The sequence below is a fragment of the Myodes glareolus genome, chromosome 7 (assembly GCF_982192425.1).
Source record: "Myodes glareolus chromosome 7, mMyoGla1.1, whole genome shotgun sequence".
Classification (NCBI taxonomy): Eukaryota; Metazoa; Chordata; class Mammalia; order Rodentia; family Cricetidae; genus Myodes; species Myodes glareolus.
Window position 1 is genome coordinate 92,985,959 of NC_142032.1, and position 15,444 is coordinate 93,001,402.

Here is a 15,444-nt window from a genome sequence, read left to right on the forward strand (position 1 = left end):
TTAAAAGTTTCCTCTAAAGTCTCAAATCTATTCCTTCTTTATACTTCTTTTACTTCTTTTTATCTTGATTTTTGTTGTGGGGTGGGGGAGGGAAATAATCATAGAGGCTAGGTGAGAATCTCTCAGTTCGGCGCTGATTGTACCAAAGGGTCCGCTGGGCTTCTTGCCAACTCCGAAGTCCTTACTTAGCAGGGGAAGTTAACTCCTGGGGATGCAGAAACCACTCCTCTCTATCTTTGGGGAGCAGCAGTTCCTTCCTCTTGCTGTTGGCAAATGACCATGGTGAGCTGCTCGTCCGGCTGCTGCCCAACTTGGCAACAGTAATTGCTCTCCTCTTCATTCCTGCTCAGGGCGGAGCCAGTCCTCACCCGCATCAAGGAAAACCGGAAACGGATCATCTCGCCATCTTTTGATAACATCAAATATGACAACTTTGAGATAGAAGAGTACCCACTGGCCGCCCAAGGCTTCGACTGGGAGCTGTGGTGCCGCTACCTGAACCCACCCAAGGCCTGGTGGAAGCTGGAGAACTCCACAGCCCCAATCAGGTGTGGAACCCTTCCTCGCTTCCCTCCCTGCCCAGGCCCAGTGTGGGTGGCAGAGAGAGGGGAAGGTAGACCCGGGGTCACGGTGAGATCTTCAGGTTCTGTTCACAAGCTCTTGGGTCCCTTGAAAAGAATCAGGGGAGTGATCAGAACCCCAAAGTCTCAAAGGCACAAACTTTTAAAAACAGATTCATTTTATTAATTGTGTGTGTGTGTGTGTGTGTGTGTGTGTGTGTGTGTGTGTGTGTGTACCTGGGGAGGGTATCAGATGCCCTGGAACTGGAGTGACAGGCTGTTATGAGCTGGCTAATGTGAGCAGTGGATACTGCACTCAGGTCCTCAGGAAGGGCAGGAAGCACTCTTACCCATGGGCACCTATGACCCCAAAGTTACTCATTTTCACACACCACCATCGACAGCTGCTGGGTGTAAAGTACTGTGGTTGATGCTAGAGATCCAGAGGGAATAAGATTTGATTTCCAAGTTCTCCAAGCCTGGAATACAGCGCGGGGGCAGGGGAACGCATCCATACTGACTCTGCCTCGTGGGTAGAAAGCATGCATACAGCAGGAGGAGGGGAAGCATTAGAGCTAATTTTCAAGGGTGAGGAGATGGCCAGGTGATGACTAGGTTGAGAGTAGAGTGACACCCATATGTGACACTATGGTCACAGGAGGCTCAGAGAGACCCTAAGGAGGAGTGTGAGCAGCCCCAACAATGAGATCAAAATAGACCATGGGACCTGGATGGTGCTTGAGTTTTATCCTGTAGAACACAGGCACCAATGACTCCCAACTGCATTTCAAAAGCCCCACGCTCTTTCTGCCATTGATACTATCTCCCTAGACCCACAGCTGGCTTCCCTCTGCTGCCTCAGGAGTCCTGCAGCAGTCAGCCCTACCAGCCCTGTTTCTGGGTGTGGGTGACAGAGCAGACATTTGCACCCCACCATTAAATAGACAAATGACACCAGAAGGTGACTTGGGGAGCCACCTTGGAATAAGGACCCAGTCTTACTTTGTACTGCAGGAGAAAGAGAAAGATTCTGAATATTGTCATCCAAAGAATAAATATCACAAATGTTATTATTGGAAACGGAGTTCATACAAAAAATAGGATGGAAGAAAACTCACCTGAGCTTTCTTTTGTGTCTTTCTCAGTCCGTCTTGTGTTGCTATAACAAAATATGAGAGGAGAGATGATTTATGAAGAAGGATGTTTATTTTCTCCCAGTGCGGGAGGTGGAAGGTCTGAGATGGGGTGGTCCCACCTGGCCAGCCTTTGCTGAAGGCCTTTAGTTGTGTTAGAACAGGAAGGTGACATCACATGGCAGGAGAACAAAAAAAGAGTCATACATAGAGAGGCTAAGTATGTAAAATGGACTTGCTTTCAGGTGTTTCTAATCTGTGGTCCTGGGATGTGTTCATCCCAGGATAGGTATGACTGCCACCCAATATGATTGTGGTGACAGCACCGTAGCACAGTGTGAAAAGGTTGGATATGTCTACATCAAGAATTAACTGGGTCCCCTCAGAACTACATCTATTCATCCTCATGCATTTCATTTATTCTTTGAAAAATGTATGTATGTATATGTGTTTATGTATGTATTATGTATGTATGTATACATGTATACAATGCCCACCCCTCCCCCCAGCTCCTCCCAGACAACCCCCGCCCCATACTTCCAAAGTTGTGGCTTCATCTGTTACCCACTGAGTCCAATTAGTGTACCTGAGTGTACGGTCACCTGCTGAAGCATGAGAACCCTACCAGGAGCTTTATCCCTGATAAAGAGTGATTCCCCCTCTACCAACAGCCATTGACGGCAGGTGAGGTGGGCCCTTGTAGGCCCTCTCCTCCATCTCTGGTGGAATCTTGACTGACTTGATCTTGTGTGAAGGTCTTGTGCAAGCAGCCCCAGCCCCAGGCGGTTCCTTCAGGGATCATTTCCACAGTATTGCATTAATCCCTTCTGAGTGTGGCTGCCCTGGGAACCACTCACCTTTTGCAAGACTGCACGTCCTGAGACCTCCTACCTCTCAATGCTGAGCTTCCAGAATGGGAACCTTTGGAGGGAGCACACTCCAAACATATCCAAGCCACCGCGGCTGCCTGCACAATTGTGCACTGTTACTTGGTTGGGGGCCTGCTGTGTGCCAGGGCCTTTTACACACATGGGTCATTGGATCCACATTATAATCCAGTATCAACTCATTGTGCCGTCCCTGTTCAACAAGACTGAGACAGGAGAATGGTCCTACTGAGGGCGATAGAAGTGGAGCTGGCTTCTGCTAGGGTCGCTTAGACTCTGTGACGTGTTAGCACCCTCTGCCTGATTACTGTTGAGTTCACAGCTTGTGTGGCTCATTTCCTGCCTCAATCTACCCAACGTTACAGAGGGAAATCAGCCACTGTGCTAAGGGTGTTCTTGCCGAAGACAGTATGAATCTTAGATGTCTCCACCAAAGATACTGGGATGCTCTTCATGGGCCGAATTGTACTCTGGATCTTTCCCAGAGGATATCATCTTGATCATTTATTTTCCATCTCCACTCAATTTTTATTTTTATTAGGAATGTAGGTGGGAAATGAGATTTTGGAAGCTCTAGGTCATTTCTGGTTTCATCACAATATGAAGACAGTCCCACTGGAGACAGATTTTTACGTAAATGGACTACATGCACTCCAGGTCTTCATTCTCTGGAGCTGCGGGTTAGTGTTTGCCCACACATGTTACTATGAGGAGAGCTCAACACTTGCCTCTGATGTAGTGTGAAATGCCATTTTTATGATGGCTATTCACTGGGTTCCCAAGTCTCCCACTTCAAGGAAACCCACGTGAGAAAATTCTCTCGAGTCTATAACTAGTCCAAAAAGAAAAAAAAGAAAAGAAAAGAAATCAATCAGAGCATTTCTGTCCCAAAACCGTGAATTTCGTTTATAAGAATCTGTATGCTTCCTTTCATTTAGCCCAACAGGAAGCTCAGAACCAACATCCAGGCTCAGTTTAAGAACTGTGATGGAGAGCTAGGGAGATGGCTCACTGGTTAAGAGCCCTTGCTTCTCTTTCAGGGGACCCATTTCCTAACACCCATATTGGGCAGCTCACAGGCACCTGTAACTCCAGCTCTAGAGGATTTGATGACCTCTTCTGCCCACCTCCACACTCACTCACACACACACACACACACACACTCATAAATAAAAATAAATCTTTTTCTAAGAAAGAACTATGACAGAGAACCCCTACACTTGCTTTTTCTAACTGCCCCAACCTACTGTAATTTTTAGATCTCTCTAGATGTTATCTACATTTCCCGCCACATTTTAGGGTTTTTATAAGCTGTGTCTAATCCCTTTTGGGATGGATGCTATTTATCCTAATTATTCTTAATGCAGCATCTAGTTGCTAAGTGACTGACCACCTGAGGTGTCTGTGCTTATTAGAGCAACTGCGCCAGGTTTTGTGCCGTCCCTGGCTGGGTCTGGAAGTCAGGGGGAAGGCCCTTCTCACAGGCTCTGAGTGCTGCTCTCAGGGACTCCGTCACATCCCATATTCAGAAGCACAGAATAAAATGTGAAGCCCTCACTCTGCTGGCCCATGCTTTCAGCCATCTTTATTTAGAAAGGTGAATCTCTGAGCCTCTCCATTGCACAGCAGTCTTCTAAGAGCTGGTCATGACTAGAACCTTAAGCTGTTTACCCTATTTAAATAAGACCACAGAATGTTGTCATCAGTGACCTGATGTTAGAGGTCTTAGGAACTCTGGTTTAGAGGCCTGGGTAATAGAGGGCCAGGGCACCTCATCAATGCAAGGTCTGAGGTGTGATGGCGAAGATGCTGTCAGAAAGCTCCGTTTACTTATGGTTCTAGCATCACACCCAGAGCCTTCAGCTTGCCGGTTCTACCACTTAGCTACATCACCAGTGATGCTGTCTGCAGAAGCACAAAGAGTTTGGTGCCGGGAAACTGATCTTCCCCTACCAGTGGGACACCAGCAGGCTAGCATGACAGATTCCTGGAGCTGAGGTCAGCCAGGGTCTCGGGCTGCAGCTGCACTATAGCACGTAGGGTGTCTGAGCGGGGCTCGCTAACTCCTAACAGCAGGGCTTCACAGAGAATTGGTAGCATTACAGGAGTCAGCGGGAGCATCAGGGGCTGCTTCTGCGTTGTGTGTCATCTGCTGTCCTTCGTCCCCCTCCACGACATCAGGCCAGGCTGAGGATTTGGTAGAGGAAAGGAAAGGAGAAACTGAAGAACCCTTGGGGGTGAGAAAACTACCAAGCTCATGCAAATGGACTCATGTTTGGAACTAGAAACAGGTTCAGAAAGGACTATTTCCTTAGGGAATGAATGCTGATGCAGGGGGATGCTCAGTCACATGGACTCCCTGGGGTCAAAGTCCCAGACTTATTCTATGACTTCGCTTCCACAGACTGCAGGGTTATCACACGTGTGTGTTCTTAGAGTAGGCTGATGCCCTGCTCTGATGGAGAACATCAAACCCAGACGTAAGAGGTGAGCGTTATGGGAATGACCACCCTCTGACTCTGCATCTGGAGCAGCTCAGCTTCTCTGAGCCCCTGAACCAGAATCATTGACACCTATAACATCCGATCAGTGACGACTTCTGTCCCTCTCACTACATCTCTTTCCAAGTTCCCCTGTGTCTTTACCCCTTTCCTGGACACAGATACAGCTTTCCACTTCCCTACCACCCTCATCTCCTCTAGTCATCTACCGCAGAATGTCCCCCTCAGATCATCCAGGCTGACTTGGAACTCTCTGTGTAGCTAATAATGACCTTGAACTTCTGATCCCCCTCCTCTGAGTACTGGGAGTATGTTACTATGCCTACTTTATACAATACTGGGAATCAAACTCGGGTACGGTCTCGTGTATACTGGGTAGCACTCCGTTAACTGCATCCCAGTCTGCCTGAGTATTCTTGATTTAAAAAAATACCCATTCATAATGCTGTTTTGCTCGAAATTTGTCAAGGAAAGCTTTTACCTATAGATGAAATCTATAAACTATTTTTCTATGCTACTCGAAGCCTTTTACAACCTGGTTCTCCGAATCTTTCTAAGTGAACAGAGCCCCCATTGGGGATGATGGAAAAGTCCAAGCTGAAACAGTCTGGCCACGTGGCTCAAAACCAAAAGATGCAATCTATACCAACAGAGGGAATGGCACACACCCTCCCCACTGCTAATGCACCAGCTAACATAGTGGGGAACAATGGCTGGTCCCAGAATAAGAACTGTCACCCACTGTGAGTGGCTGAGTGAAGGTGAATCTAGGAGGCTACCCAGAGAATGAGGCCCCCCGGGTCTGGCAGCAGAGGTGGGGTCACTGATCCTGTAGTTGGGAGCGCTTTATCGCCAAGTGACTCTCAGACTAGCCTTTGCTCAAAGCTGGTTATCCGTCTCACCCTGCAGGAGTCCTGCCCTCATCGGCTGTTTCATTGTGGACCGACAGTACTTCCAGGAGATTGGCCTGCTGGACGAAGGCATGGAGGTCTATGGAGGCGAGAATGTGGAGCTTGGGATCAGGGTGAGTGGAGTCTCTCACACAGGGCTGAGTTCAGTTCCCATGAGGGTGAGTAAGTGAGACTAATGACGCAGTGTTGGATCTTTAATTCATAATACAAAGGGGGTTAAAGTTGAGGGTCACACACTGGCTCTGAATGTCTAGTTCTAGCCCTGATATATGTGTACAGCTGGAACCAGGGAAGCTCAGAGCAGAGCCTCTTGAATTTGCAAGGCGAAGAGGCCTTCAGAACTTGCTTGGCTAGAGAATCAGGCTTCCCGTTAAGCACTCTTGTTAAGACTGAACAAATCTGTTGGGGTAAGCAACAGAAGGCGTCAAAGGGGCAGCAGGACAAGAAAGCCCCTCAGAGTCACGTCTCCATCTCTGTCTTCTCCACAGCAGACCATAGAACTTTCCCAAAGATGGTCATAAGAGCTCTAACATTAAACTCCTGGGTATAGACAGCAAAGCACAGCCAAACTCACTTCCTGCTGCTTTCTGACCTTATGTAGTGCTAGCTAGACCCACGGGCTATCCCGTGCCTTGACGCTAAGGGTTCTCTGTAGCTATCAGCTCATAGTGCAACTCTAGGAAAGGTGCCATTTTCTTTCTTACCCTACAAGAACATTTACTAGGCTTTCTGGATCTTTCCTCTTTGCCTATGAAAAAGAAAACCGAGAAGAATTTTACTCCTCAATCAGGAAGGTATATTGGGTGTTTGGTGTTTGGTAGAAATGTGTTGATGACGATAATGAAGGGTTAGCTGTGTCTAGAAAGTACCCCTGACAACCCCACAGCTTCAGCCTTGGCATGTCCCCAAAATGGCTCCAACTGTCTTTAATAACCCATCACCTGGCTGGGCAGTGGTGGCACATGCCTTTAATCCCAGAGGCAGGCAGATCTCAGTGGTTTGGAGGCCAGCCTGGTCTACAAGAGCTAGGTCATGACAGCCTTGATAGCTACGGTGAAACCCTGTCTCAGGGAAAACAAACAGACAACAACAACAACAAACCTCACCCACACACCTTTAGAGAAACCCCAACCTCCTGGTTTTTCTTGTAACATTTTCCTTCTCACAGCTAGCTTATTCATATCTCGTGCAGACCTCCTCCAAAATCTGGTCCAATTGATTCCACCTTTGACCCTTTGGACATAGAACATGCACCCGTGTCTCTAGGTTCAGACCTTCATTTCCCACTCAAGAACTTCCCTTTCTCTTACCTTTAGCTGCTTCCTTTTCCCACTCTACAGAGCAAGCATCTGTCCCTGGGCAACCCTCTCCTTAACCCTACAAGGGAGCCCAGACTCCACCAGGGAGCATCCCATGACACCTGAGAGACCTAACAGTGCTCCGATGCCCAACTCCTCCCCAGACTTAATGCTGGGCTTTGAGGACTGGCTGAAAGAACAGCCGGTATGAAGCTGAACTTGGAAAATACTTCAGACACCTGTATTCACTGGCACTCCAAGCAATTGCTTTGGAGGCAATGGGAAAGCACAGGCTGATGGGGAGCTAATGTATTCATAGAGGACAGCGCCTGCATAATCACCCTCATTTCTCCCGCTCTCCGTCCGCTGGTCATTTATTCACCACCCGCTGGCGTCCTCGCCATCTCATTTCAGCCCCGCTCCTGGATAAATGCTTGCCCCCAAACACAATCTGTTTCACCAGGAGCAGCTGTCAGGAATCGGCTGAGCGGTCGGCACCGCCTCCAGTCACTTGTGTTCTCTGGGTAAAAATGTCCAGAAATGGGGAAAGGAATTAGATTTGTGAACTCTGCTTCCAACATATGTGCGAGCCGATCACAGAGTGGTGGTGATGTCTGGCTTTCCTTCCCTCCTTAAATTATAAGGCTATTTTGGAGTGTGGACCTGGGTAAGGCGCTTGAGTATGTGTTAAAGTATCTTTGGGTGGTTTCGTGTTCAGGGTTTCAAATAAAGTACGAAATGTCATGTTTTTGTTTTCCTTTCATTTCTCCCCCCTCCCCCACTGGACAAAGATGAAGCATCATTGATGGCAAAGGAAAAGGAGGCTATTAAAGCAGGGCCCAGCCCCTGTAAGCTGGTGGAACTAAGTACATAGGGAGGGACTAGTTCATTTGTACTCTGGTTCCTCCTTGAGGGGTGCAGAAACTCCGATCATTTTTCTCTGGAATAGCCTCCTATGTGTGGTTATTGCTGCCTATTTTTCTTTTGTGCTTTATGAGCTAATATCTCAGTGCCTCAGTTTCCTTCCTGAGAACAGCGTATTTCTAATTACCCCTCAGGATTTTGTGCCAAACCAAGAGACATTGCTCATCACATCTGCCTTATGCAGCAGCAGCTTGTGCAGAGCCCTTACCTATTTTGGAACAGGAAAATAGAAAGATTTTTTTTGCACATATTAAACCCCTGCTGTATGTTCAGGATCTTTTTAATGTATGTTAGGCATTCTTTTTTTCTTTCTCCATGTTTCATATGTGTATGCATGTATTTATTTTTTGTATGTGTGTGGCATATGTGCTTTTGCATGTTGAACTTCCAAGGCTGATGTCTGGACTCATCCTCCATCTTTCTCTCACTAAGTTCAATAAGGTGGGGCCTCTCAATTAAACCCAGCACTAACATATAGCTTGTCTTGCTAGCCCACCGGCTGTGGGGATCTAGTCTCAGCCTTCTGAGGATAGAATTACAGGCATCCCACCACAGCAGTGTTCCCATGGGCTCTGGGGGTCTGAATCCTGGTCTTCACACTTGCATGGTAAGCTTTTTAGTAGCTGAGCCCTCATCCCAATTCTGGAGCATTTTAAAAATGTCATCTGTCCACAGAATATCCTAAAGCAGACCTTCTCATGGTATCCCTCTTTATCAGTTAAAGAAATTGAAATTATGAACTTGGATATGTTCAAAGTTCATGAAATTTGTAAAATACAGAGAAGAGATTTAAGTTCCGGTCATTATGGCTCAATAGATACATCACAGTGATCAAGTCTAGGACCTGAGTCATTTGAGACCATCTCCCAAGAAGTATCACAGGGTTTATACATTCTTTCTCCTCTAGACTCAGTCTTGTATGGCTAGTATCCCTTTAAAGACTTAATCTTATTTTATACTCAACTCTAGAACCCCCCTCCTCCCCCATACACACATCCCTGGTTTCGGAATCCATAGGACAGTGAGGAGAGAGAAACCCATTGTAGCGGGATGAACAAGAAATAAAAGCAGACATGAACAGAAGACTGGAAAGTTGGAGACAATCAAGATATCTCTTTCCTTGTCTCCATCTCTGTCCTCCCCCTGTTCCCTGTTCCCTCAAGTTCTCCTCTCCACTCCCATTCTCCTCTCCTCCTCCCCTTCTGCCTTCCTTTCTCCCCACACCCCCACACTCCCAATTTTCTCAGGTGATCTTGTCTATTTCCCCTTCCCAGGGGATCTATGTATGTCGTAGGGTTCTCTTTATTACTTAGTTTCTCTGGGTTCGTGGACTATAGGTTCCTTATCCTTTGCTTTACAGCTAGTATTCACTCATGAGTGGGTACATACTGTTGGCAGAGGTTTCTGCCCCACCAGGTCCCATAGTCATTTAGTCCCAAATAAACACACAGAGGTCTACATTAATCATAACTAGTTAACCTATTAGCTCAGGCTTCTTATTAACTCTTTAACTTATATTAACCCATAATTCTTGTCTGTGTTAGCCATGTGGCTGGGTACCTTTTTGGTGATGCATTCACATCTTGCTTCTTCTGTGTCTGGATGACGACTGCAGACTGTGTCTTTTCTCTTCCCAGAATTCTCCTGTTCTCATTGTCCCACCTATACTTTTTACCTGGCTACTGGCCAGTCATCATTTTATTAAGCAAGTATAAGAGACAAATGTTTACAGGGTACAACCATTGTCCCACAGCATACATACCATGCTCATCTTTTTGTGACTGGATTATTTCACTCAGGATGATTATTCTCTAGTTCCATCCATTTGCATTCAAATTTCAAGATGTCATTTTATTTCTTTTACTGCCGAGTAGTACTCCATTGTGTAAATGTACTACATTTTCTTTATCCATTCTTTGGTTGAGGGGCATCTATGTTGTTTCCAGGTTCTGACTATTACAAATAATACTGCCATGAACATAGTTGAACAAATGTCCTTGTAGAATGATTGAGCATCCTTTGGGTATATACCCAAGAGTGTTATTTCTGGGTCTTATGGTAGGTTGAGTCCCAGTTTTCTGAGAAACCACCATACTGATTTCCAGAGTGGTTGTACAAATTTGCATTCCCACCAGAAATGGAGGAGTGTTCCCCTTACTCTGCATCCTCTCCAGTGTAAGCTATCATTGGTGTTTTTTATCTTAGCCATTCTGAGAGGTATAAAATGGTATTTCAGAATTATTTTGATTTGCATTTCCCTGATGGCTAAGGATGTTGAACATTTCCTTAAGTGTCTTCCGGCCATTTGAGATTCTTCTGTTGAGACTTCTCTGTTTAAATCTGTACACCATTTTAATTGGATTATTTGATATTTTGATGTCTAATTTCTTAAGTTCTTTATATATTTTGGAGATCAATTTTCTGCCTGATGTGGGGTTGGTGAAGATCTTTTCTCATTCTGTAGGGAGCCTTTTTTTGTCTTATTGGCTGTGTCCTTTGCTTTACAGAAGCTTCTCAGTTTCAGAGGTACCATTTATTTATTGTTGCTCTCAGTGTCTGTGCTACTGGTGTTATATTTAGGAAGTAGTCTCCTGTACCCATGCATTGAAAGCTACTTCCTATTTTCTCTTCTATAAGGTTCAAATGTGGTCAGATTTATATTGAGGTCTTTAATCCATTTGGACTTGAGTTTTGTGCATAGGGATAGATACAGATCTATTTGCATTCTTCTACATGCTGACAGCCAGGTATGCCAGCACCATTTGTTGAAAATGCTTTCTTTTTTCCATTGTATAATTTTAGCTTCTTTGTCAAAAATCAGGCATACATAGGTGTGTGGATTAATATCCGGGTCTTTGATTTGATTCCATTGGTCAGCCTGTCTGTTTTTATGCCAATACCAAGCTGTTTCCATTACTGTAGCTCTGTAAAAGAGCTTGGTGTCAGGGATGGTGATGCCTCCGGAAGTTCCTTTGTTACACAGTATTGTTTTGGCTATCCTGGGTTTTTTTGTTTTTACATATGAAGATGAATATTGTTCTTTTGAGGTTTGTGAAGAATTGTGTTAGGATTTTGATAGGGATTGCATTGAATCTATAGATTGCTTTGGTAGTATTTTTTATTATGTCGATCCTACCTATTCAAGAACATGGGAGATCTTTCCATTTTCTGATAACTCCTTCAGTTTCTTTCTTCAAAGACTTAAAGTTATTGTTAAACAGGTCTTTCACTTCTTTGATTAGTATTTTCCAAGATATTTTGGGTTTTTGTGGCTGTTGTGGAGGTAGGCTGTGAGGTCTTACATGCTCAAGCTAGGTCTAGGGTCATGGTCTTCACTTCTGCTACCTGTGGATGAAGATGTAGAACTATCAGCTCCTTCTCCAGCACCATGTCTGCCTGTAGTTGGGTGTGGTGGTACACACCTTTAATCCCAATGCCTACCTCCACAGCAGCACACTTCCTCCAACAAGGCCACACTTACTCTATCCAACAAGGTTACACCTACTGTGTACCACTCCCTATGTGCTGCATTCAAGCACACGAGTCTATGGGGGTCATACCTATTCAAACCACCACAGTCAGGAAATAAAGGTGGATACTAGTGCTCAGCTTGCTCTCGTTTTTATGCTGTCCAGGATCCAGTCTACGGAATGGTGCTGTCTGCCTGAAGGAAGACTCTTCACAGTCCAATTAACCTAGCTTAGATAGTTCCCACAGACTTGCCCAGAGAGTTGTCTCTGGTAATTTTAGATTCTGTCAAGTTGACAATTAACATCAATCATCACAGCTTTTTATATCTCAGTGTCCAGGAAGTAGGGAAAGGAAGAAAGACCAAGGAGCCATGGACGAGATACACATTCAAAGGCATAGCTTCCATGACATGCTTCTCCAACAGGGCCACACCTCCTCCTGGCCCACTTCAGCTATGAACTCAACAGTGATGGGTTAGTGCCCTCATAATCAATCAATCAATAGTGCTACCAATCAATTGATACATGAGCCTTTGGAGACATCCTATAACTAAACCATAACATCTAGTTTTACTAGGACAAATTTTAAAATGTGAAAAAATATAAAATGAAGCTAAGAGTTCAGTGGATGAGTTCAACAAATACATGAACATTATTAAAATACTAAAACTAGCAAACCAGACAGTATGTCTAAAGGGATCATTAAAAATCAACCCAGAAAGAAATGAAAAATATATATGGTAGAAGGTTAAATAGAATAGAGAGAGTATAATACTTTATAATTCCAAATGGAGGTGGTGAAAGGAAAGGATTGGGCAAAAGCAATTATTTTAGTAAATGGTGTCTAGAATTTTCCCAATCAACATGCCAACCCATACAAACTCTACTTGTCCAAATTAGGATAAATATGAAGATATACGTTGCATGTATGTACATATGTATGATGAAATAACAGACTCCCAAAGGCAAGAAAAACTTACACCAATAGGAGAAAGAGAAACTACCTAAAAGCCAGTGATGAACAGCAAACCTTTTACTGCAACCATGAAAGAGACTGTGGAATACTCTTCTCAATATGCTGAGAAAATGCTTGTCATTTTAGACACGTGTGCCCCCAAATAACACACACATACACACACACACACACACACACGCACACACACACACACACAAAACTTGCTCATGCAAAATCTTCATTAGAATAAGTTTAAAAAGTTTTGAATTTGGGACAAAAGAAATGATCCCCAACAGAAAACCAAGATTAAAGATAATGACAAATAGATAAATTTAATAAAATTTTGAAATGGAATGACACACAAGAGTTCTGCCTTTGGGATTATTAAAACTTTATGAATATTGACAGTGGTATATAGGCTGGGGCTGGATTTGTTGTTAAATGTCTGTTGGTAGTGCAAGAAAAGTCACTGCTCAACTTTAAAATTTAGTAACTTAAGTAAACAAGTAAAGTTTCTAGAGATGCCATGCAAAGTACAGAAAGAAGAAAGATGACTTCAAAATCAGTTGATGGAAAATATGCAAATGCTGTAAGCAAGACAGAAATAGATGTATACAACAGCTTGTGCGGAGAGACTGCACAGTCCTGGTTATACCAGTCGGTCTACATGAACTAAGTCAAAAGACGAATAATTTTAGACTAGCTTAAAAGTTTGCTTAGCAATGGGCTGCTGACAAGACACGTACCTTGAAATAAGACACAGAAATGACAAAAATTCAAGAGTATAGAAAATTCATAGTGATCAGATATTAACCTAAAGAAAGCTTTTGCATTAACTTTAGGAAAGAAGTACAATTACAATAAAAGGTCTAAAAATGATAAATGTGAAATTCATCTAGCATCTTTTAGTTGTCAATTTGAATGTTACTAACTGAACAATGTAAATTTGTATACAGAAAAAATCTGCAGGGTCTAGATCAATGACTCAACCGCAAAGAGCCCTGGCTGCTCTTCCAGAGGACCCAGGTCTGATTCCCAGCACCTACGTACTGGCTCACAACTATCTGTGACTCCAGTTCAAGGTGATTTGATGCCATCCTTTGGCCTTTGTGGGCACCAGGCATGTATGATATGTACTTACATAGATGTGGTCAGAACACCCATACACATCAAATAACTTTAATTTACAAAGAAAAAAATCGTGGAAGCACACTGAGACATCAGCAACCCTGCTCGCATGCTGGAAGGCTTTATTATATCTCAAGTGATTGACAGACCCATACAGTTAATAGGCTGAATCTGGATGGGATCTAAAAGTTGCTGAATGTATTTTTCCCCTAGATCAAATAGAATATTCATGGACATTGACCACATCCTGGGGGATAAGTCAAGATACAACAAATATAAAGAGTTTTTCTCACAGGGAGCATATTCTCATATCAAAATGGAACTATTAGAAATTCATGACCAAAAATTACAGACAAAGCCATCATTTTTGAAAAATCATGAGACATGCTTCTAAAACTCCATCATTTAAAGAAGAAACTGTGTCAGAAATTTGAAAATACCTTGAACAAAGTGATAATAAACATGTGTGGTACATATGCTGTGTGAGTGCAGCTCACGCTAAGAGAAACTGTCTGGCATCCCGTTCCTCCATCAGAAATAAACACTGAACATTAATAGTATAAGAGTGGTTAGAAAAAATCAGAATAAAAATAGTAGAAGAAAATCCCGAAGGAGGTGCTTTGCTTGTGTATTTTACAACATCCCTAAACTGTCCGCGTGGTGGAAGTGGAACCTGAACCTGGAGAGGAAACACCAGGGCTGAAGTTCTCTGAGGCTCAAGGTGGATTGACGACAGTGCTGGAAATGGTCCAGGAAGCTGGCACAGACGGACCCTGACATTTGCATTGCATGAGAAGGGCCAGAACCTAGGGAATTATCTGTAGTTCACGATTGTGAAGAGCCCAGAAGTGGAAGTTTTTGGTTACATCTCTGACTCATCCTCGGGCGTTCAGACATTTGGGTGTTCTTCTAGCTGCTGAGCCATTTCAGGAAGTTCTGACAAGGTCGTGAGTGTCTGCCAGCATCACGGACTGACTACAAAGATAAAAAGCAAGCAGAAATGAACTCACACGCTCCCTCCTTATGCAGGATGTAGGCAGGACTATTGTCCTGATGGTGCAGAGCCCAGAATTAGAATCTGTGATTACGGCATGTTCTGTGCTATGAGACGATGTGGTTAGAATTGTTGACTCATTCCAGTTGTTGGAATCTCGCAGGTGTAGTCACCTAACAGAGATACAGAAATCAATAGTAGGAGTATAAAAAGGCTCATTGATATGGGTATCTACAATTAAGAACGTGCAATGAATAAGTTTGTGCCATAATTGGAAAATATCAATAGACAATAAAAATTTGTGGAATGATATATTTATGAGAACTGACAGAAAGAACTCAACACCTAAACCTTTCCCATAATCATGAAAGAAATTGAATCCAGAGTTTAAAATAGTCTCACAAATAAAAACCTAGGACCAGGTTATTTTACCATTACACCCTGCCAAGGTCTCAAGGAACACAATACTCCAAATGTATAGACATCATTTTTCTCTGCTCTGTATGATCAAATGATAAGTGCCCAACAGTAAAGCAACTTGCCTCGTCCTCTGTAGCTAAGCATCTAGTGAGAGCCCAGGTTTACAGCACAGTTGTTGAAGATCTTAACAGTCCTGATGCATAAAAGACAGTTCTCTGACATTGTATTGCATGAGAAGGGCCATACCCCAGGAACTGTATTTT

The 15,444-nt window shown here is 43.9% G+C and overlaps 1 protein-coding gene across 3 annotated transcripts in view; it reads left to right on the plus strand.

The window, feature by feature from the left end:
* Nucleotides 1–15,444, plus strand: part of Galnt18 (polypeptide N-acetylgalactosaminyltransferase 18) — a 305,496-nt gene that overhangs the window by 218,593 nt on the left and 71,459 nt on the right. For all 3 annotated transcript variants that reach the window (XM_085692904.2, XM_087908562.1, XM_087908561.1), the window contains 2 exons: nucleotides 351–548; nucleotides 5,991–6,105. In XM_085692904.2, coding sequence (XP_085549030.1) covers nucleotides 351–548; nucleotides 5,991–6,105 — 313 coding nt within the window. The remainder of the gene's footprint in view (nucleotides 1–350; nucleotides 549–5,990; nucleotides 6,106–15,444) is intronic.